General features: G+C 52.2%; 1 protein-coding gene across 1 annotated transcript; it reads left to right on the top strand.

Annotated features, from left to right (window-relative positions):
- The first annotated feature begins 2277 nt into the window (after positions 1–2277).
- LOC144738977 (uncharacterized) lies at positions 2278–24150 on the top strand. Its single transcript, XM_078621971.1, has 12 exons — positions 2278–2585; positions 6343–6568; positions 7985–8412; positions 9178–9414; positions 10164–10255; positions 11043–11235; positions 13019–13493; positions 16570–17717; positions 18984–19583; positions 21305–21651; positions 21891–22011; positions 22245–24150. The coding sequence occupies exons 1-12, from the start codon at positions 2352–2354 to the stop codon at positions 22302–22304; spliced, it is 4161 nt and encodes a 1386-aa protein (XP_078478097.1). The 5' UTR covers positions 2278–2351; the 3' UTR covers positions 22305–24150.
- The last annotated feature ends 174 nt before the right edge of the window (positions 24151–24324 follow it).

Below are 24324 nucleotides of genomic sequence, written 5' to 3'. Positions count from 1 at the left end.
TTGTTGCTGACCGCTTGGCGATTTGGGCTTTTGTTCAGCAACTGTTTGAAATTAAAACACCTCGTTAAGTTCGACCATTGGCGGCTTTAAATTTCCACATGATGAGCCACTTCGTTGAATTATCATTTGTGGCCAGGCAGCTTCTGAAAAGGGCTTTACCTAGTTAAATACAAGTGTTTATTATTTTAGTGATGTGTTTGCCTTACAATTACTTTGCACTCCGATCGTTTTTTTGAATATTTGTTGCAACTTTCTGATCCCGTGCACCTACTGGAGACATACTATGAAAAATAACTTCACGGCTCATCGGATTCCTCCAGGATAAATAAGGATTATAATATCGCTTTCGAACTGATACCGCCGGCCAAAGCTGGCTTGAGAAATCTCAACACGTGTGATAGGGGTTTCAAAGAGCTCACAAACACCACGTTGTGAAAGACCCAACGCAGGAGATCCCAGGTTTTGACCTTCCACGAAGCTCATGGTCCACTCTAAACCGTGTCCTACAAACCATGTCAGATGCAGATACCTGATGCACAAATGGAAAATGTAAAACTCTCCAATGTGCGATTGTGGTCTTCCACAACAGACCATAACAACATGTAATTATTGCAATGCCCGATCCACAACTATGAAGGAGACATCACAGTGATACATTCCGCTTCTCCTGACGCGGTTACCTGGCTTGACCGCCTTGAATGTGACATTGTAGATGCCATACGAAAGACGAATCCACTTTTAGAATTTTTATTTTACCAGGTAAGGCCCACTGAGTTACTGTCGCTCTTTTTCAGAAGCGCCCTCACTATCACAAATGACAGCTCAACGAAGTGGCTTATCGTGTGGAAATGTAGAGCAGTCGAATACTCTCAACGCGTAATTCTGGAAGACGATTGCCTCGCGAAGTTCACTCGCAGCGTGCCGTCCATCATTTGTCATCGCTCGGGGCAGATCAATGAACCGCGTCCCTCCCGCCTGCGGATGCCTCCGATTGGCTACGTACGGTGCGAAAGAAGTTCAACACAGTACCAATACCAATACTAAGTGAGGGCGACGTCACCTGTGGCAGGTCAGATGCACTTTGATGCCATATGAAGTGTCGAAGGCTCGCTGACAGGAGGGCACGGGACAGACCTGGGTGCAATGAGTCGGCTGACTGAGATGACCGGCAGATGCACACCACCTGTGCCCCCTACTGTGCCAAATCGCTGTATTTTACAGCCCGGCGCTCCGCTCATTGTTGTGAGCGTCGCTGCTCCGCCCTTCGTTGTTTTTGGAGGGCGACTGACCAGTAGCATCGTGGACCCTCCCGTGATTCGCAGCAAGCCATGCACTGGTGGGCCCAGTTGATGCTGTACACAAAGTTATTGCCACACAGGAACCACAACACCTCGCTGATCTCGTCAAGGAGTATAAACCACCACCATCACGTGAACTCCGGCGGTGGTCATCCTCGCAGCGGCGGCTTTTGGATGCCCATCGGACAAAGACGGTCACCGCATCGCCCGCTTTCAGATGCGCTTCTGTGGACGTCTGGAATGCTCTTCCTCTCGATATTAGGAAACCACTGGAGCTATGCACGTGTACATCATCCAGATTGAAAATTCATTTCTTTAGAACTTCATTTGTTTGTTGTCCTTCCCCACACCTCCGATTCGCGCGGTTGGCTACGTACGGTGCGAAAGAAGTTCAACATCCACACATGAATGGTGCCAGTGCTCCTTCCCTTGCAGGACCATATTTGCCCTCCTGGATTGGCTTCCGATGTTCCGGCAGTTCACCCAAAATGGTTCAAGCAAAACTTTACTGCTGATGAGAGACACTGAATGTGAAACCGACCCAGAGGTTGTTTTTGTACCGAACCAATCAATGCTACGTGACTTTACCGAAATAACCAAGAATATGAACCAATGCTGCTGAAATTAACTCCCCAGAAAGCCATGTGGCTGATGAGATGTGTCAAATTGGACTTTTTTATGCGGACAGATATTGTAAGGAGATAATTGTCTGATAATAAATGTAATAAATAAAAAAATAACAGCTTGCGTTGTCAAACAAGCGTGCCAATAATGAGCGTCACCACACATTTACACCTCCCACTTCTCACAGACCTCCCTCCCTCCCCCTCAGCATGACGCGCAGTTGGTTTGACCCACTCCGCGAGCCACCGGCGGCGACCGCCAATCGCCTCGTTACGCAATGAGAAGGGGGGCGGGGCGAGCGCCTCAGCGGACGAATCCATCTCGCGCTCAAGCGAGGGGGGGGGAGCGGCGCGAACCAATCGAGGTCGAGGCGGCCCAGTCAGCTCGGAGGGCCTGAAGCGGGAACTCCGGAGCCGCGCAGTGGCAGCAATGGCCGCCAGCGCGAGGAGCAACAATGGCAGTCGAGGAGCGGGCTGCTCGCGCGTGATCGTCATCGACATATCCTCTGACGAAGAGCCTCCCGTGGCTAAGAAGGCAGCGGCTGTGGTTACAACAACAGCAGCAGCGGCGGTAACGACGGCGGTGGCGGCCGTGGTGGATTCAACAGCGGTGGCCGTGAAAGAAGAAATGAAGACGACCGCTGGTCAGAGACTATTCGCTGAGGTGAGGATGGATGGTGGAGGCGACTTGGTGAAGGTTTCCACCTCACGGGGTTCTCCTGGGAATCTCCTCAGCCTCCCCCTCGTCTTGCTGGGGGAGGGGGGGGTCTCGGTAGGTCGGACACCGCCGCTGTGGCTGAGGGCCGGTGGAGGCAGATCCCACGAGAAGGTTCTAATCATGATGATTTTGGCCATCATCTTCATGATCTTGGTCGTTATCATTACAGAGGTGGTGGTGGTGGCGATCAGCGAGGATTTTGACACTTTCTTGGACTTGTTTTGCACTTGTGACGATGACGGTCGTGAGGGCTTTGACTGCTTGGCACTTGTCTGACATGACGATGCATCTGCTGCTGAATGTCGAACTTCTTTTACACCGTACGTAGCCAACCGCGACGAGCCCAGAGTAATCGGCTTCTGAAGACTCTGATGGTGGTGGTGATGTGGGGAGGGGAGTCGAGCGGTGAGCTCCGAGGTCGTTTCCCGCTCACGGCCAACACCGCCAGTGACGATTATCTCAACCGGTCCTGGGCCTCCCCTAGGTCGACTCAGCCTTTAATGAGTACCTGATGCGGTGTGTAAAAGAATCGTCACTGGGGAGACAAAGGCGGCCGGGCGTGGTGCTTGCCCCCCTCATCTTCTGGTGTACCGTTTCAGCCTTCAAAGGTGTTGCCCCAACATGCTGCTAAGACTACGGCGGATCTTTGTCTTTGATGGTGACATGATGGCATTGACTGATGGTTGGTGGTGGTGATGATGATGAGGTGGAACCACAAAGGCCTCTAGCTCGGTCGTTCTTCACTGGCGGCCCCTACGTGCGGGCCCCGACAATACACCCCATCATCATCATCATCTTCCTGCTGTCAAATCCAATAGTTTTAAATGGTGTGCCCCCCCCCCCCGGCAATTAGTGAAGAGCTCTGCTCTAGAGATATCGGACCACCTCCTGAACTTGGCCGCATTGTCAACGTCAACAGCCTTGACGTGACTCCCACTGCTAGTGGTAAGAGGGCCTCCTCCTCCACTCGAGGGATCTCCAAGGGAGCCCCTTTCGGAGGGGTTATTTGGCTACTCCAAGTTGGCCAGGCGTCTTGGGATCGCTAGGCTTTAACCACACTCTACCCCATCACACGAGACCTTCTGATAATCGTCGCTATTATTCTCCAAGAGTTCTTACTAGTGTAGTGCCATAGGAGGGGAGGGGCTGCTGGGGGGGGTCCACACTACTGTAGTGTCAACTCGTCTCACGTTATCGCCTTTTTGTATTCGTTGCCATTTATTTTTTTATTTAGCGAATGCTATTTCACGCCACTTCCCACAGTCAAAACATCGTCGCCATGATCACTGCTAGTTAAGTCATCGGTTTCTGAAGTTTCATTCTCTTTAATTTACTCTCCAGCAACTCTGAATTGTCCTTGGTAAGTTAAATTGGTGCACGTTACAAATGTAGTACGGTAATGAGTGAATAGGAATGGATTCCCAGGACTGACAGGGGCTTGTTAAGAGGAGGGTGTTGGTGCCAACCACACGCTCGTATGAGCCTGAGAGAAAGACAACTCGATGACTAACTTTTTATTTTACCATGTAAGGCCCAATGAGCTATTGGCTCTGGCTATTACAAATTATATCTCAATGAAGTGGCATATCCCTACCTTGAAATTTATAGCAGCCAAATACTGTAAACGCATGATTCTAAATGTGGAGGGAAAAATCTGAGGACCTGGAGACAAATCTACGAACAATGGCGAACACGGTGGAACAAGCGGACGTCCAGGATAAAAACGCCTCGTTCGAGACCCAAACATCGCACTCCCTGGCTCTTTGACATTTCCCTTAAGGTCCACCTCGGTGGGAACATCATCTGCATCAAAACATTAACAGGCCGATACATACATCTCCTTAATAAATGTAACATTAGATAAGCAGCCATAGCAATGCGACCAGCCATACAACCCAAACTATGTACCAAATAGAAAAACGATATGAACTCTCTCTCCTTACGCCTTCTTGCGTGGCTTGCAGCCCTCGACGATTGCATTCAACCTCTTGAACATTTTGCCATTTGCAAGAACAGAATACAGGCGGACTCCGGTTTAAGACGATCCACATTGATGACACGTATTTATATAACTAGCCTTTTGCCCGTCCAAGGACGGGTGTATTACAATACATCTGAAACTTGCAAGTGAAAAGCAGACCGCGACGTGATATTCATTGCATCCAATCGTGTGCAATTTTAAACGCCGCGGTGACACAGACCTATTTCATTTAAAGGTTATAATCCCTCGTTCATCATGACGTCCTTTTTACTTCTATGTCTCAACAGCGCTACGGAGATCGCGTGACGTGAGGGTTCTGCCTTTGTAGTGAGGCTTGTAAGTTGACGCTGAGGAGGGGGGAGGAGGCGCCTCGCCCCCCCATGTGGAGTGACGTCACCCGCAAATTGTTATTAATGGTGGGGGGTGTCCATTTGGAGGACGTCACCTGCTCAATTATTTATGAGGGGGGTTCTCCATGCGAACGGACGTCACCCGCTTATGATTATTAATTAGGGGCGGGTCCATGTGGAGGACATAACCTGTTCATGACTATTAATGAGGGGGGCTGGTCGACATGGAGTGACGTAGTTCAGCAAGACTAAATCCGTAATTGTATCTTGACATTTTGATGAATGGTAATGGTCATTGTCTATTTCGAGGCCTTAAAATCAGAGCCTGGAGTGGTGTGTAGTAAACATCAGAACTGGGGAGACAAAATCATAATCGGAATATTTGTTTATTCGAGAGGAATCCGACGGGCTATAAAGCTCTTTTTCACAGATGCCCAGTAGGGGGCGGGTCAAAAAGCTCCAGCAACAAACAATACAAAAACATAAGAGGAGTGCAAAGTATAGGAAAGGTAAGCAAATCAATTAAAACATTAACTCTTTATCAGGTAAAGCCCACTGAGCTATTAGCTTCATTTTCAGAAGTGACCTGGCCACAAAATGATAGCTCAACGAAGTGGCTTATCACGTGGAAATTTATAGCAGCCAAATAATCTATGTAATATAAACACCGGGAGCTGTGCCGGCGTGGTGCTGGCCACCCACCTACCCCGTTGTTTGCCGTGCCAGCCTTCATAGGTGCTCGCTAACAGTGCTTGCACACACAGTCTGTGAAGTCTGTCACTTGCTGACCCGGCCCTACTGGACATCTGTGAAAAAATTGCCTCATAGCTCATTGGATTCCTCGAGGATAAATACAGATTCTCAATATGAATTCTACACATATGTATTTATTTATGTTGAACTTCTTTCGCACCGTACGTAGTCAACCATGCTAATCGGAGGTGCGGGGGAAGGATAACAAATTAAAAAGCATTTCTAAAGAAATTAGTTCGTCAATCTATATGATTTAAAAGTGCACAGCTCCAATGGCTTCCTAATATCGGAAGGAAGAGCGTTCGAAGCATCCGCGGAAGTGCATCTGAACGCGTGCGATGTGGTGACTGTCTTTGTTCGATGGCTAGCCATAAGCCGCTGCTGCTGCGAGGAGTTTGCGTCATGGTTTACGCTGCTTGACGAGATTGGCAAGGTGTTGTGGTTAATTTGTGGAAAGTCCTCTGTGCAATGAGTGCGACCTTCCAACGCATTCGTTCGGCAACCGGAAGGCAAGGCAGCTCGGCGAGCACCGGACAGACGTGGTCGGACCCTGCAGTACCCGTAACGACACGCACACGGTGGGTGAATCTCCATCTTTGTTTCTTGTTCGTGGGCACAGTTCCTGGAGGTGTGCGCACGCGTCGCCCACAAGCACCCCGAGGTGCTGAGCTTCCTCAGGGCGAAGTACGCCAACACCACTGCCGCATTCAAGGAGTCGGCGGAGTTGCGTGCCGTGCTGCGCCGCTACGTGCGCAAGATCTCGGAGAAGCCGTCGCGCACGTACGTTTACATCAACGAGGTGGTGGCGGTGCTCAAGGCCAACGCTCAGCGCAAGCGTCCTCGCGGTGAGTGGCGGGCAGGCGAGGGGCGGGCGGGAGCTGCGGCTTCTTCTCCTTCTTCATTCGTGTGACTAATGTAACTTTAAAGCTAAACTATTTATTTTAGCTGCTAAGGCCCACTGAGCCATATAGCTGTTTTAAAAAGCAACCTGGCTATCACAAATAATAGCTCAACGAAGTGGCTTATCATAATGTGAAAATGTATGGCAGCCAAATACTTTTAAACATGCAAATTCTAAATATACAGGCGTCAGGAGGGGGATTGAACCCACGACCCCCAATATACCAGGAGAGGGAGTTAACATCTAGCCACCGCAGATGCACGGCAACAACTACAATTTCACATTCAGGTGGTCAAGCCAGATAACCGCGTCAGGAGAAGCGGAATGTATCGCTGTGGTGTCTCCTTCGTATTTGTGGATTGGGCATTGCATCGTTACATGTTGTACGTTTTGTTCGAGATGACTACAGGTATCCGCATCTGCCATGGTTTGTGCAGTGGATGCGATTTAGGGTGCTCCATGAGCAATCGTGGAAGATCAAACCCAGGAATCTGCTTTTGGTCTTTCACAGGTTGCTTGCGAGTTGTTTTGAACTCTATTTGTTCGGCTCTTCAGGCTCCATCGAGGTTGAATTTGCATTGTTCAAGGTTAAGCGCACGGGTCGAAAAGGCTCACGTGACTGTAAGCGATGACGAGGGACGTGATTGAGGTTACTGATGAATGGGAAGGCGACCATTTTCCTCGATTCACAGGATTTCCGGGAGGGTTACAGCGTTCCGGTGGATGGGTGGGGGAGAGATGTGTAATAGCAGCTTGAACCCCCCCCCAACCCCCCCGATGAGATGTACGGAGTGTCTCAATGTTGAGCTTGAACCAGCACCGCTGACAATCCTGGGTTGGAATCTGGGTGCCGACCGCCTGTGATTTAAACCGGGCTCTCGTCAAGCGTAGAGAGTCCCTATTCGCAACCCGGTCGCCAATGACTGCATGATTACATCCATCAAATTACATTTTGTACTGCAACTATTATTGTTGTTGTTGGTTTTGCCAGCCAGCGTGAGAATCTGCGGTTGTGCCTTCTGTGTTTTCTGGTTGTACTGCCACGACGTGTTGTTCGGCACGTCCGACATTTCGCTCCACCTGCTGGGAGCTTGTCCAGGAACTGAACTAAGCAGTTCTCCCCGGTAATATTACTCAACTGCCGTCGAACACAAGTTTTTTAGTTCTGTTCCTGAATAAGCAAGTGGAGCGAAACGTTGGTCGTCATTCCAAACAACACGCAGCGCTACCGGGAAATACACATCGGGGCAGCTGCAAATGTCGCTTGCCCTTAGACGAATTGTCGCGAACAAACGGACCCTGAGCCCTCGCCAACCCGAGCCCTCGTTCCACCTCCCCTCCCTCCACCGTCTTGGCACAGAGGATGCGTCGTCGGCAAGTGGCGGCGAGGCGCCGGCGCAGAGCGGAGGTGGCGGTGAGGCGCCGGCGCAGAGTGGCGGTGGCGGTGAGGCGCCGGCGCAGAGCGGCGGTGGCGGCGAGGCGCCGGCGCAGAGCGGCGGTGGCGGCGAGGCGCTGGCGCGGAGCGGCGGTGGTGGCGGGGTCGACTCGTCCGAACCGGCGGTGAAGAGGCCCCGGGTGAACGACGCGGCGCACAGCAACGGTGGCAGCGGCGGCGGTGGTGATGATGGCGGCGGCGGTGCCGGTGCCAGCGGTGGTGGTGGTGGCGGTGGTAAAGATGATGCCAAGGCTGGCACGGCGGATGGGGCTAAACCGCGTGCTTCTCGGCGTCAGATTGAGAGGCTGGAGGACCTGCTGCGTCTCTACAACCGCGAGATTCAGCGACTCCAGGTGCGGTTCACCACAGGGTTGGGGAGGGGGGGTAGGTGGCTCGGCAGGTTATCTTTGGCAGTACAGATGGCAATCCCTCGAGTGAATGGGTGGGGAGAGGAGATGGCACAGCTATCCCTCGATTTACGAAAAAAAAACGCACTTAAAACGAAACGTTCTAAATCGGGACCAATTTTCCATTAATTAAATACAAAAATATAAGGAATCCATTTCAGACAGTCATTCCAACTGTACTCCTAACCTAAAAATACAATATACCTCCATAATTTTTCACAATACAATAATAAGAAAGAACATGAATATTAAAACGATTGGTTAATAATTAATTAATTTAAACACTTTTCGGGAAACTCTCCAAAGGATCTGCTGCATGTTGGAATCCCTGGCAAGGTGGCGGCGTTATTGCTGTCGCTGCCGGGACACCGTAACGCTGTCGCGGATGGATGATGCAGCCTCCTGGGTGGCTTCTTGTTTGATAATCTTGTGGCGCGTGCCGTAGAGAAATTTCGTTCGCGCGGAAATTCGATTTCGTTAATCGAAAATTGTCCATAATTTGTCAGTTGTGTTCACGCGAATTCGTAAACCAAGAGTCTGTTAAGGCTACCCAGGGGATCTGTGTGTATGTGCTAACAGTGGTGGCTCCAACAGTCTGTGAGAGGCGACAAAGGGGAGATGAGTGTTTGTGTGTGCTGAAAGCACTTGCCTCAACAGTCTGTTAGAGGCTACACGGGGGGCCTTTGTCTTTGCGCGTGTGTGTGCGTGCAGGAGCGAGAGCTGGATCTGGACGAGCTGGGCCGCGATGACTCGTCCTACGTGCAGGAGCACCAGCTGAAGCGCAAGATCATGAGCATCTTTTCGCGGCTGTGCGAGCTTAAGGGCTGCACCAACATGACGGGGCGGGTCATCGAGCAGAGGCTCTTCATCAAGTGCACGCGCCACCCTGAGGTCAACCGCCACGTGGAGCGGCTCATCAACAAGCCGGGCTTCTTCCCCGACCTGCAGGTGCCGTTGCCCGCGCTCGCGCGTTCACGTTCACACACCGCAACGACAAACGACAACGTCAACAGCCGCGGTGGCGAGATGTTATCTCCCCCGTCTGGTGTGCGGGAGATCGTGGGTTTGATCCGAACCCTGACGCCTGCTGTATATTGCTATGGGGTACGTACATATATATTAGAGTTTGCGTGTCTCTCTCCCCGTGGTCGTGTAGATTTTTCTCCGTTTCCCCTGTATTTTACTTCCACATTTAGAATGAACAAGCATTTAGATTATTTGGCTGCTATACATTTCCACGTGATAAGCCGCTTCATTGAGCTTTCATTTGTGGTCAGGTCGCAACTGATAAAATAACTAATAGCTGAGTGGGCTTTACCTTGTAAAATTAAAATAGTTTAGTTCATAATTTATCTGCCTTTCGCCACTAAGTGGTGGTGATGTCACCATGGTACTTGTGTTAGGCCTTCTCACTTTGAGACTCGCTGCTGCTGGCAGGTCACGGGACACTCAGGTGGTGGCATGGGTTAACGAACTGAGATCACCAGCAGAGGCACTGTGCCCGATACTTTGCCAGCTTGCTGCATTTTATCCGCCCGGCGCTCTGCCTCCTCCAATCATCGGTGCTTGCTAACGGCACTTTCCCCGACGGTCTGTTAAAGGCTACACGGGGGATTGATTAGCGTGGTTGGCCACGTACCGTGCGAAAGAAGTTCAATCTACATACGGTACATCTTGATCTTTTTGGTGGCCTGCAGGACGTGAAGGGAGTGGTGCGTGCAACCAACCAGCGCTACAACCTCGGCCTGTCTCCCCGCGAGGTCCACAACGTCTCCCTTGACGCCTTCCGGTGAGAATCCCCCGCCCCCCCCCCCCACCACAATTCGCTGCTCCACGACAATTAACGATGCTAATGAACACCCCCGGTGTTCGCGCCACCCTTGGGGTGTGCGGCTATCGCGAAGGCCGTTATGTTATAAGAAAGAGTGAATTCAGGGGGGAGCGACGATTGCTCTTTGTGTAATCCCCATTGCGTAATGAATTTGCGGTGCGACTTTGGCAATATGTGGACCGCGACGTTGGCTCACCCGTTTCTAATGACGACCAGAGGGTTCTTTAGCGTCCACGATGAAGCAGACGGCGTGTGCGTGCGTATTTCATGGTTGACGCGCAACGCAGTATTAACCAGGGCGGATTGCCAGATTCTACTCGCAAGCCTCTGCAGCGACCGCGCGACTGCCGGAGCCATTCGTTCACCCGAGCCATCAACTTCCCGTCCCCTTGTTGTTAAGTTCTCTCACGGCACTTGCTCCGACACTCTGGTAAAGACGATAGGGCGTCTTTGTGTTTATATGGGCGTCTTTGTGTTTATATGGGTGTCTGGGAGCAGTCTGCATGTATGCTGTAGCGGGGTACAGCAGGTTCGTGCACTGCACCATAAATCCGGCTCATAGCCACCACCAGTGACAATTTTCTGACAAGGTCCTGGGGCCTCCTCCCCGAGGGAGGCATTGTGTTGGCGACCCCACCTTATCGTGACCCGTGTGCCGGCCATGATAGGTTGCTGCTCGCTAACAGCGCTTGCCTATTGAAGGCCACACGGGGGATTTCTTTCTTTGCCTTGACCGCATACGCAGCGAGGCATGCACCAAGCTGCAGGAGCGACGGCACCTGGATCTGGTGTACAACTTCGGCTGCCACCTAACGGAGGACTTCAAACCCTCGTGCGACCCGGCCCGCTACGACGGCGAGCTGGAGGCCAAGCTGCGGCGCAACCGCGTCGTGGCCCTGCAGCACCTCGAGGACGTGGTGAACAAGTACGCAGAGCTGGTGAGCTCCCCCCCCCACACACACCCCCACCCCCACACCACGTGTAGTGTGAACACGCGTTAAACGGGGGGATTTGTGTGTATGCAAGTATGTTGAACTTATTTCGCACCGTACGTAGCCAACTGCTAAGTGGAAGTGCAGTGGAAAGGACAACAAACTAAACACAAAAAGCAGTTCTCAATAAGTGAGGTTGTCAAGCTAGATGATGACGACTTAAAAGTGCATAGCTGCCGGTTGCTTCCTCATATTGGAAGGAAGAGTGGTCCAGACGGCCGCAGAAGCGCACCTGAAAGCACGTGATGCTGTGACCGTCTTTGTTCGATGGCTAGCCAGCAGCCGCTGCGAATGTGTGTGGTGGTGGTGGTGCCGGGTCTTGTGGTAAGATTTACTCAACTAGCCGTTCCTGCCGATTGAATCGGTAAACTACCGATTTTGAAATCCTTTTCTAGCCATACCGTGCTGCTCCGTAGACAATTCATGAATTATTTTCTTTGATCGCTGTGGCCAAATTGCATTCTTTCTGATATATAAAATGTTAATGTATATTTTTTAATAGAGTGATTATCTTACATTTCCTGTACTTTGTACTCGTATTTTAAAAAAAATATATTTTTTCTTTTTCTAACTTTCTCACCCGCCCCGACTGAGCATCGGTGAAAAAGAGCTTCATAGCTCATTGTATTTCTCCAGGATAAAAGAATTATTCGGATTCTGATGAACCGAATTTGCCAAACGTGTGCGCATGGCGTTCTGCCGGCCATGTGAACCACTCGTTGCGGGGACGGTCCGTTACGACATCCGTTGTGAGTTCTGGGATTAGTCTCCCCAGCCTTCTTGCGGGATTGGTGCCATCTGCTGTGCTCGTTGGCGGCGGTCGCTCCACCTCCCGTCGCCGGTGTGCGCCCGTGCCGCCTAGTGGCCTTGCCGCGGGCGCTCAGAACCCGCTCGCCTCGCCGAGACGTCGGCTCCGTCTCTTGCTCTCGCCGCTACGTCTGCCCACGAGTACCGTCGGAACATTTCGGCTATTTGGTCGGCGACCTTGCAGTGGCTTGCCGTGTGACGACGCGGTAAACGTTGTCGTCATGTATGTTGAACTTCTTTCGCACCGTACGTAGCCAACTGCGCTGTTATTATTAATAATGACAATGGAGGTTCCGCGGTTGCGAGATTTTCACCACTACGCCTGCTATACAGGAGTTTGTGGGTTCGATCTTGACCCTGATGCCTGCTGCATATTTGGAGTTTGCATGTTCTCCCCGTGGTCGCGTGGATTGTTCTCCGGATTCTCTAGTTTTTCCCTCCAGATTTTGAATCGCCATGCGGTTAGATTATTTGGCTGCTATACATTGCAACGTGATAAGACACTTCGTTGAGCTGTCATTTTGTGGCCAGGTCACTTCTGAAAAAGAAGCTAATAGCTCAGTGGGCTTCACCTGATAAAATAACGAGTTTATTTTTAAAAGTAATTGCTTATCTTTCCTATACTTTGCACTCCTATTGTGTTTTTGTTTTGTTTGTTGTTGTAGCTTTCTGACCCGCCCCCTACTGGGCATCGGAATCCTCGAGTATAAATGAATATTCCGATGATGATTCTGTCTCCCCAGTGCTGATGTTTACTACACACCGCTATCATTTGTGGTCAGGTCACTTCTGAAAAGAAGCTACATAGCTCGGTGGGCCTTACCTTTAAAATACAAATAGTTGATCGTGAGTAACAATAAAAATAATCGTGATTGTTATTTCCCGATCCGTTCTCCGTGTCTGTCGGTGTCCCGGTCCGCAGGAGATTCCAACTAGCGAGCCGGACAAGCAGGAGCCGGACAGGCGAGACGGCCGGGATAGTCGGGGCAGCAAGGACAAACAGCCTCGCCGCTTGAAGTTGCTTCCGTCCACCTCGGCGGCGTCCACCTCGGCGTCCACCTCGGCGTTCACCTTGGCGTCGGCGCTCACGAGCGACGGCCACCTCAACCCGGATCCGGACGAGGAGACGGTGACCGTCGCGCCGCTGTCCTCTCGCCCACGCGAGCTCAAGGGGCAGGAGGAGCAGCAGCAGCAGCGGCAGGAGGAGGGGAAGCAGTGCGATGAGGCGGATGACCATGACGATGACGAAGAGGATGAGGACGAGGAAGATGAGGACGATGAGGACGACGAGGACGACGACGATGACGACGATGAGGAGGAGGACGAGGAGGACGAGGAGGACGAGAGCTCCGAGCCAGATGTGGACATGGAGCTGGAGGGGATGGAAATGAACGGAGGTGAGGGCGCATTGCCCCAACACAGAGTTGCTTTCCTGTTCAAGTGAGCGTTGAGACATCGGTGTGCATCTCCCGCTTTACAGTGCCGAGCCAGCGGTGTCAATGCCACGCTCGTATGGCAGAGATGAGGCAATCCGTAGGACAAGCGTTTTTGACTTTCCCACAAACTTGTGCCCTTTTCTTTGACTCCTGCCGAGATGGCGAATCACCCCCCCCCCCCTCCACCACCGAATCAGGATTTGAACTCTCAACCTTTCAATTGCGTGCCGCTCTCTCTGCCGCTGAGTCGCCTCGACGCTCATTGAGAATGCATTGTTCGCAATTCATACACGTGCAGCAAAGTCCCCCCCCCCCCACCTTGAAACTCGTGGAGTCTGAGTCTGTGAAACACAGCAGAGCCTTTCTTTGTGATTACAATAATAACCTTTATTTTATAAAGCGCCTTTCATGTTGAAATATCTCCAAAGCGCTGTACGTAAAAATAAAACTCCAATCACTGTCCCTGCACTTATTAGATTTGAGTGATTACCATGTGTACTAAATTATTGTTTTTAGTGAAATGTGTGATGATGCACCGTTTAATCCAGGGATGATGTTTGACTGGTAGCTGTCCTGCCACATCTCGCGTGTGTGGGCTCTTGGGGGCTTGTGTTCTTATTTGCAGCTTGGTTTATTTATTCATAATACTTAACAAATCACTTACCCAGTAGAGCCACACTCAGTCGTAGGACTCTTTTTCAGGATGGTCCTGCTTTGGGTTTTTATTTCAAGATGTTTTGAGCCAATTACTGAGTGCCCATTGTACAAGTGGGAAGGGGGGAGGAAAGCGGAGCTCCCGGAGAAAACCCCCCGACGCCTTGTGCGAGGGGGCAATGCTTTATCCTCCATACAGATGGAAAGGGATGGCTATTAGTCCACTTGCTGTACCGCCCTCTCCTGGCGACCCAGGGATGTGGAAACTCGATACTTCCCATGGGAAGGGAGTTCAGCAAGATTTGTGCGGTGATCCCCCAACCCTTGCCGATGCCTCCACGGCGCTGGGTTACAGGCAGCCGCGTGCGGCGGCGTAGCCCCTATCACCGCCCAGCTTCTGGCCTATGACGCGGCTCAGGTCAGGCGTGAGCCGCTCAGTTACTCCAATTAAACGTTAACCATTAATGTTATGCATTATATAGTTTTGCATCAAACTGGGACCCATATCTTCATACATGAAGAAGGGTCTTTGCCAATAAACATCTGGCAGTTCACCGGTATTGGTTCAAGCAAGCCGAACTGCTGACGAGACACTTAATGTCGAAACCAATCCAGCACTCCCAGAAGCCCATGTGGCTGATGGGATGTGTAATTATATATGTTATTTTCCTGGAGGAATCGTTACATGGAGTGGCCTAACCGATAAGCAAAGTGTTAGTTTGTTTCTCAGTCCATTTGTCCAGGTGAGGGTCGCGGTGGCAGCACGTTGAGTCGGGCGGTTCAGACCTCCCTGGCGACAGATTCCAGCTCTTCCTGGGGAATCCCCGGGCCTTCCCACCCCAGCTGAGCGACATAGTCCCGCCAGCATTTTCTGGGCCGGCCCCGGGGTCATTTTGTTGAATTTTGCGTGCGGATGATTGTTTCATCCGTCGTGTTGCTTACGTTTGGTATCTGGCGTGACGCTCTTGGTATTTGGATGTATTATGGATGGATGCCCCAAGTGGCGCGTGGTGCATTCCCCACACCAGGTGAGTATATTCATCAACTCGCACTGACCGGCCTGGCAAAGTATGCTCACGTAGCTTTAACGCAGCTTCAAAGCACTGTCCTCGGTCACCTGCCGCCCTGAATTCACCAAATACGATGCCAGCGGGGGGTAGGCGTAAGGGACCGTCAAGCCTGATGGCACGTCCACCGAGGAAATGCAGCGATGAAATCGGCCGTATGTGCAGGTGCGAGAGGTGGATTAATCACAGATTTGTGAGGGATGGTTATTATAGCCACTGTAGATGTGGCTTGTAGAGGCTTTCATCCAGCAGTAGATTGATGATGAATGGATGCAAGTCATGTATTAGTTGTTGCTTGGATGTGGTTCTTTTGAATGATCTGGTTGGATTAATTCAGTTGCTTGTGTGTGTGCTTGACATCTCTAATCCAGTTCCATCTGATTATATTTATGTAGAATCCTCTTGTGTCTGTTTGCATCCACCCTGTTTCTTGTATTAGGCAAATGTATATCCATACATGAATAGTTGGTTGCAACCTGTTGGTTGCTTTATCTGGTTGACTTGTCACACCTAGATCCATTCATCTGCCTGCTTGAACCCAGTTTTTAATCTGAATTTTAGTAAAATCTGGATATTTGTTTCTGGTTAATCTGATTTCGTGTATCTGGTAAAAATCTGACTTGGAGTAGATTGCGTCTGGTTGCTTACATTTATGTTTAATTGAAACTAGTTGCTTGTACCTGGTCCAATCTGGTTGCTCAGATATTCTAATGAATTCTGATTATGCTCGGACACCCAGTAAATGTATTTATGTTAATGCTTTCACACCGCACGTAGCCAACCGTGCTAATCGGAGTTGCAGGGGAAGGACAACCGAAAGAACCAAAGAGTAAAGAGAGTAAACTAACCATAAAAACAAGGAGTTCTAAATAACTTAGTTTTCGATCTAGATGATGATTTAAAAGTGCATAGCTCCCAGTGTCTTCCTAATATCGGAAGGAGGGCCTTGAACAAGTTTTTTAGCAGTAGGGGGGCGATGTCGCTACTGTGTTTGTGTGTGTGTGTATGATCCCGATTGAGTAATTTGCAGTGTAGTTTTTCAGCATTGATATTATTTTGGCCAATACGCTATGGGAGTAGGAAACGCGGAGGAAGCCCATGCAGGACAGGGGGAGAATATTCAGCCACCATACAGAAAAGCGCCCGAGCCTGGAGTAGAACCCATCCCCTTCTTGCCCGGAGACACGAGCACAAGCAGCGTGACCACCACCCTGCCGCCTATGAATGTGCTTTAGTTGTTCTGGTTGGTGTGCAGCCGATTGAGTCCGGTTTGTATTCACTTTTTTTTCAATCTTGTTGCTTGCACTTGGTTGCAGGCAAAAACTACGATGAGGAGAAGGAGGGAGAGGATGGAGAAGAAGAGGGGGAACTGAAGCCATCCGAGAGCGAGGAACCCACCTCGCCCCACGACTCCGTCTCCAGCAAGGAGGCCACCTCGCGGAGGCACCGAGATGGCTCCGCCAGGATCAACGGAGGCTCCGCGGCAGAGGAGGCGGTGCCGCTGAGCCCCGCAGCGGAGGAGGTGGGGCCACAAAATTCCACGGGGGTGGCGGCGGTGGTGGTGTTGACGCGGGTCTCCACGGAGGAGGTGGCGGTGCTCCTGAACCCCACGGTGGAGGTGTTTGCACGGACGGATGGCACGGAGGTCACGAGCACCGCTCCCAGGGTTGTCTCTTCGGGGGAAGTGAAAGACTGCATCTCTGTGATGGAGGTCAAAGACTGTGTCTCCAGAGCAGAGGTGAGAGACTCTGACCCCAGCACGGAGGTCCCAGATACTGTCTCTACAGCGGAGGTGAAAGAGGCCATCTCCACGGTGGAGATAACAGACGACACGGACTCCTCGGTAGAGTTTATGGACATTGATTCTGTGACAGATGTCACAGATGATGTTCCTATGGCAGAGGTCACAGATATTGACTCGACGGCGGAGCTCCTGCAGAGCGAGACTCGTGAGGTGGAGGAGTTGAAGGAACTGAACAGCCAGCCCCCAGCGGAGTTTGAGGAACCCACTGCAGAGCTGGGGCTGGCCGTGGAGCGGCAGGAGAATGTGGCTCCGGAGTTGGGCTGTGGCAATGGAGGCCCCAATGTGGAGCTGGTTGAAGGCCCCAAGGTGGAGATGGCTGAAGGCCCCAAGGTGGAGCTGACTGGAGGCCCCATTGTGGAGCTGGTTGAAGGCCCCAAGGTGGAGATGGCTGACAGCCCCAAGGTGGAGCTGGCTGGAGGCCCCAAGGTGGAGTTGGCTGAAGGCCTCATGGTGGAGCTGGCTGAAGGCTTCATGGTGGAGCTGGCTCACAGCCCCAAGGTGGAGCTGGCTGGAGGCCCCAAGGTGGAATTGGCTGAAGGCCTCATGGTGGAGCTGGCTGGAGGCCCCATGGTGGAGCTGGCTGGAGGCCCCATGGTGGAGCTGGCTGGAGACCCAAAAGCGGACGAATCTTCTTGTTCAGCAGAGAGGCTCTTATCCACGGTGTGAGGCGCATGCACCTGCCACGTGGACGTCACGTGAACAACACGTGCACACGTGTCACGCACATAACACGTACACATTGACACGTACACATTAACACATAACACGTACACATTCACACGTACACATTCACACGTACACACGTTCACACGTACACATTCACACGTACACACGTACACATTCACACATAACACGTACACATTCACACGTAACACGTACACACGTACACATTCACACGTACACACGTACACATTCACACATAACACGTACACATTCACACGTACACACGTACACATTCACACCTAACACGTACACATATACAAAAAAACAAAGATCCCCGTGTAGCCGTGAACAGTTTTTAGGGGCAAGTGCTGTTCGCGAGCACCTATGGCGATCGGCATGGCATTTCATTGGGGTGGGGTGGCCACCACCATGTTCAGCCTTCTTTGTCTCACGAGTGCTGTTGTTTACACACTGCACCATGTGCTCATTTAAGGCCGAGTCAACTTAGAAGAGGCTTAGGACCGGTTAAAATATTCGCCAGGGCTATTATTTGTGAGCGGAAATCAAACTGGAGTCACCGGATTAATAGCAAAGTGCACTACCGCTGCCCACCATTCGCCACTAAGCGGTGGTGACATCACCGCAGCGGTCGTGCCGAGCTCGATGCACTTTGGGACCATGTGAGGCGTGGAAGGCTCTCAGCTAGCAGGTGGTCACGGGACAGACCCAGGTGCTCTGGGTTGACGGACTGAGATTGCTGGCAGATGCAGCAGCAGTGCCCCCCCCCCCCACTGTGCCAACATTTCGTGTGATCCTCCCTGGCACTTCCCTCGTTGTGAGCGTCGCTCCTCGGCTCTCCGTTGTTGTTGGAGGGCGACGTCCTCCGACTGCCCAGTCGCACATCCTTTATGAGCCTCCTCCACACAAGGGGGACATGCAAACAAACACACGCCCATCCACACACAAGCACACAGACATACACACGCGCAGACAAACACTCGCTCGCACTCTCTCTCTCACACTTTTCACCGCCCAAGGATCCGCTGGACGCTATTTGATTGGTCTTTTGGTGTGATGACGTCACTGCCCCAGTCCCTGGCCGTGCTTGGCCCCCAAGCCGTAATTCAATGTCTTACGAAGCCAGCTCGGCATGGCTCGGTGTCGGCTCGGCTCGGCAAATAGCCGGTGGAAGAGTACCGGCATCGTGGTAAAGATGTTCCAGTATAAAAAGGTGATTAGTGAGGCTTTCTTGGTGTCTTGTAGGCGTCCAAGTCAGGACTGGCAGCTGAGAATGACGTCGCTGCCACGCCGAGTGGCAGTGAAGTGCTGGAGGAGGTCTTCGGGACAGAGATCCCCACCGTGGAGAGGGTTCCCAGCATGCAGGAACTCTCCAATTCAGAGGTCCCCAGAGCGGAGGAGTTCCCCAGCACAATGGAGGTCCCCGACACGACGGAGGTCCCCGGCACGACAGAGGTCCCAGACGCGGAGGAGGTCCCCAGCGCGGAGGAGGTCCCCAGCGCGAAGGAGGTCCCCAGCGCGGAGGAGGTCCCCAGCGCGGAGGAGGTCCCCAGCATGGAGGAGGTCCCCAGCGTGGAGGAGGTCCCCAGTGCGGAGGTCTCCAGCACGGAGGTCCCCAGCGCGGAGGAGGTCCCCAGCGCGGAGGAGGTCCCCAGCGCGGAGGAGGTCCCCAGCGCGGAGGAGGTCCCCAGCGCGGAGGAGGTCCCCAGCGCGGAGGAGGTCCCCAGCGTGGAGGAGGTCCCCTTATCTAAGGCGGTCCCCCTCATGGAAGAGGTCACCAGCACAGAGGAAGTCTCCGTCGTGGAGATCTCCAGCGAGGATGGCATTCCAGACAAATGTTTGACGGTGAGCCGATGGTGAAGGCTTGGCGGGTAACGGACGCGCCTGTTGGCCCATTTAAAATCAGTTCTTGCGCTCATGGCGCACACGCTACATCGCGCTCCTACGAATTGTACGGCCGTGTTCTGAATATTTTTTCGATTTAAAGCTTTCGTGACTGCAGGGATTGATCTTCTTGGTTCTTTCGGTAAAGTCACGTAGAAGGGAAATTACATTTTTTTTTTTAATGTTTTTAGAAAGTTATTTTTATTTCCCTTCTACGTGACTTTACCGAAAGAACCAAGAAGGTGTTCTACGTATTATAACATGCTCCGGAAAGTGATTGAGGTGCAGCCCCAATTTTTGCCTTTAAAATACAGGAGGGAAATGTATTTAATAATCCAGAGAATACATGATTACACGCACGCATGTGGGCGCTTGTGTGTGGCTGTGTGTGGCGTAGCGGGTAGCGCTCCGCGCTACGAATCCGGCGACCCGCGGTCGATTCTCACTCGCGACCAACACCAGTGACGTTAATCTGAACCAGTTCTGGGCCTCCCCTAGGTCGACACTGCCTCAAATGAGTACCCGGTGCGGTGTGTAAACATCGCCACTCGGGAGAGAAAAGGCCGCCGGGTGTGGTGCTGTATTACTTTAGGATAAATACATGTACATTTTTATTCATATGTTGTTTTTTTCTGACTTTATGTGAACGAAAAGACACAAATTTGCCCATTTTCTCATTGAAAATGGATACATTTCAAAATATCACTGTCCTGGTCACAAAAGCAAAGTTTGTGGGGAATAACAATCGCCATTTTCTGTAGTTTTGAGGCGTAAGCAATTAGGAGATAACACTTCCTACCTAGGAACAAAACAAAATTTTTGTTACACAGTGTAATCCAATACCGTGGAAGCGAGGGTTGTGGATCACACAATTGTTGTCAAACTGCCTTCCCCGTGAGCGTCGAGGTGCCGTACCCAGCAGCAATGTGAACCAATCTTACTTCACCTGTACAGGGACAGAGTGTTGCCCACTCGAAAGCGTGCAATTTCTCCGGTCGCCGTTCCTTGCTTGAACACATCTTAACGTACCGTGTGTGGCTCCTTCTTGAGGCGATCTTCGAGGGTGGCGATCAAACGCCGGCGCTGCCACCGACAAGTGCCCAATTTGAATCTTTCTTTAAACTGGAGGAATCCGACATTTGGCCATCTCGGCAAACTAAAGTAAACTAATTTTATTTTAAATCTTGACCTAAAGCTTTCGTGACTGCTGGAATTCATATTCTTTGGGTCTTTCGGTAAAGCCACGGAGATAGAAAAATGTTGTTATTTTTTCTATCTCCGTGGCTTTACTGATATGTTATTTGACCAGGGAAGGCCCACAGAGCTACGTAGCTCTTTTTCTAGAAGTGACCTGGCTACCACAATTGATAGCGCAACGAGAAGTGGCTTATCATCATCATCATCATCATGTGGATCTTTATAGCAGCCAAATACTCTAAACGCGTGATGTCGATTCTAAATGTGGAGGGAATACCCGAAGGACCCAGAGAAAAATTCACACAACCACGGGGAGAGAGAGAGACACGCAAAATCCAAATATATAGCAGGCGTCAGGGTCGGGATCGAACCCACATCCTCCTATAGACCCGGCGAGGGAGTTAATATCTTGCCACTGTGGCACCCGCTCTGTGTCCTCCCCTCCTCTCCTCCTCCGCCGCCGCCGCCGCCCTCTTCCCTCGCAGCACCGGCTGGTGCCACTGCGCCCGTCGCTGCACGAGCACTCGTACAGCTCCTCGCAGACGGTGTCAGGGGGCCGGTCGGCCCACGCCGCAACGGCGCCACTCTGCTCCTCTCCCATCCAGTTGCAGCGTTCCGGCACCCGCAACTGGCAGATGGCGCTGGCGTTGTCGCCCATGAAGCCGGCGGGCGCGGTAACCGCCAAGGCGGTGCAGGTGGCGCCCATCCGGGTGCTGCCCGGCCCGCAGAGGCCCAAGCCGGTGCCCACACAGTCGGAGAGCGCGCCGTCGCTCCTGCAGGCCGGGGTGGTGCGGTGTGCGCACGTGGCGGTGGAGCGGGCGGCTGCCAACAGGTGTCTAACTCATTCCCTACCCACCACAGTGTCATTTGTGTTACACAGCGTCCCGCGTGTTACACAGCGTCCCGCGTGTTGCGTAGCTTTCGACGCGTTACACGGCTCAGCGAGCCTTGCTAGGTAAAATAAAATTAATAGTAGTAGGCCTACTCCATCTCCCGCGTTTAACTTCCCCCCCACCTCCCTTTCCGCCCCTGCCGGGCTCCCCCCACCTCCCCCCCCCCTTCCCTGGCCAGCCACCAACAGCGGCTCAGCAACCCAATTCTTCTGGATCTCAGGGAGCTCCCTGGCCGCCCCCCGCTATCGGGGTCCGCATCGCCATCCAGGCTTTTGTCTGCCGCCGGCAAACCGTACAAGGTAAGGGCGCCGGTTGGCTGCCTCTCTCTCCTCCGTCATCTCACGGTTGGCTACGTACGCTGCGATAGAAGTTCAACATGCAGATCTGACCTGCGTCGCGCGCACGGTCGGCCACACCGCCACCTAATGCGCCGTATCGCCTATCGTAGGCCTCGCTGATGACACTTGCCCCAACGCTGTAAGGCCGCACGGGGGATCTTTGACTCGTGTGCACCTGTGCGTGTCATGCGAAGGTGAGCGTGTCAACGCAGTGCGTTCCTCAAGACATCATCGTACTCTCGGACTCGGACTGACCGTTGGAGACGTGCACAGTGATGGGAGGGTGAGAGTCCGTGAAATGGCCGAGCGAGTGCGGCGAGACTCGTCGGCAACGGCAACCTGGAGCCGTCGAGCATCTCGGCATGTCAACCACACGCACGCCGCACGCGCACAAAGATCTGTACAGCCTTCGGCAGACTTGGACCGAGTGCTGTTAGCGAGCGGCACCTGTGACGGCCAGCACGGCACAGCGCGCGGTGTGTTGGGTGGCCCACGCCGTGCCCGGCACCGTTGTCGGTCGGGAGCAGGAATCGAACTCTGGTTGCTGGATTTATGGCGCAAAGCGCCAACCACTCTGCCCACGCTTCCCATAGACACGGATAAACACACAGAGACAGGCAGACAGAACAAACACAGACACACACACAGACACACATTCACAGACACACTCACACAGACACACTCACACAGACACACTCACAGACACACTCACACAGAGACACACACAAACACACACACACAGAGAGAGACACAGACACACTCACAGACACACAGACACATACAGACACACACACACATAGACACACACACAGACACACACACACAGACACATGCAGACAGAACAAACACACACACATGCAGACAGAACAAACAGACACACACAGACAGACACACACACGCAGACAGAACAAACAGACACAGGCAGACAGAACAAGCACAGACACAGGAATGCACACATGGACAAAGTACACCACATAACAGTCGGCACACCGATATACACGGACACAGGCATACACACAGCACACAAGAGACACGTGATTTTTTTATAGTTAAAATAAATTCTATTTTGAAATGTGTGTGTTAGTGTGTGTGTTAGTGCGTGTGGGTGTGTTAGTGGGTGTGTGTTAGTGCATGTGGGCGTGTGTGTTAGTGCGTGCGGGCGTGTGATAGTGCGTGTGGGCGTGTGTTAGTGCGTGTGGGCGTGTGTGTTAGTGCGTGCGGGCGTGTGTGGGCGTGCGTGCGGGCGTGTGTTAGTGCGTGTGGGCGTGTGTGTTGGTGCTTGTGGGCGTGTTAGTGCGTGTGGGCGTGTTAGTGGGTGTGTTAGTGCGTGTGGGCGTGTGTGTTAGTGCGTGTGTTAGTGCGTGTGGGCGTGTGTTCTGACTCGCACCAATGTGTCTTTGACCGCTATTTATTTGTGTTTAAGTACAGGAAAGGGGAGGGGGAGCCGCATAGTTGTGATTGGCTGAGATGGGGTAGTCGTCGTCGCTGATTAGCCAATCATAGTGCTCGGACACACGTGTAGGTGACACGCTATTAAATGTAGGCCAATAGGGTGCAAAACAAATTGGACAAAGATACCAGAAACAATACAAACGAGACGGTAAAAACGAGAGAGAATCGATTGTTGAATCAAATCCTGGAAAGTCATGGAATCGTTAGCGGGAAGTTTGTGAGGAGCTGAATTGTTATAATATTTTTGTATGGCGTCATTCATGTAAATCGCATTTCGGATTGCTGTAGAATTTGCTTCGCCGCGCGTGTAAAACCGCAGACGAGGGGGGGGGGGCGGCCACAGAACCAACCACTGCTGCCTGTTTAAAGTTCCCAAGAGCTGCGGTCCTGCGTCGGGATGTTTGACCACCTCCACTCGTGAGCGCGGCGACACGTGGGAGGAAAGCCGATTGCACGGAGGAGACTCGCGCACGCTCGAGGAGGCCCGGGGATGCGGCACCGCTAACTTCTTCCTCGCGCGTGCGATGCGTGGATGGGAGCGGTGTAATTGACTGTATATGTACACGGTGCACATGGGCGTCTCCACTGTGTATATTCTGTACATAGCCCGTCTGTTTGAGTAGCGAGAAATAAATGAGCGTGGTTCCACGTTGCGCTGCGCTGCACTGTCGGTGGGAGAAACTGTTGAGAGTGAAGTGGTCCTGACCCTCGCGTTCAAGCCGTCTTCTCCTCCGCTGCTACACAGCGCCCGCTTGTCCCAGCCTGATTCTGGGGACACGCTCGGGGCGTACCAAGCTCGGGGCGTACCACGCTCAGGTACCA

This window comes from Lampetra planeri, unplaced genomic scaffold (assembly GCF_965212315.1).
Source record: "Lampetra planeri unplaced genomic scaffold, kcLamPlan1.2.h2 scaffold_125, whole genome shotgun sequence".
Taxonomy (NCBI): Eukaryota; Metazoa; Chordata; class Hyperoartia; order Petromyzontiformes; family Petromyzontidae; genus Lampetra; species Lampetra planeri.
This window is presented reverse-complemented; position numbering and strand designations above follow the sequence as displayed.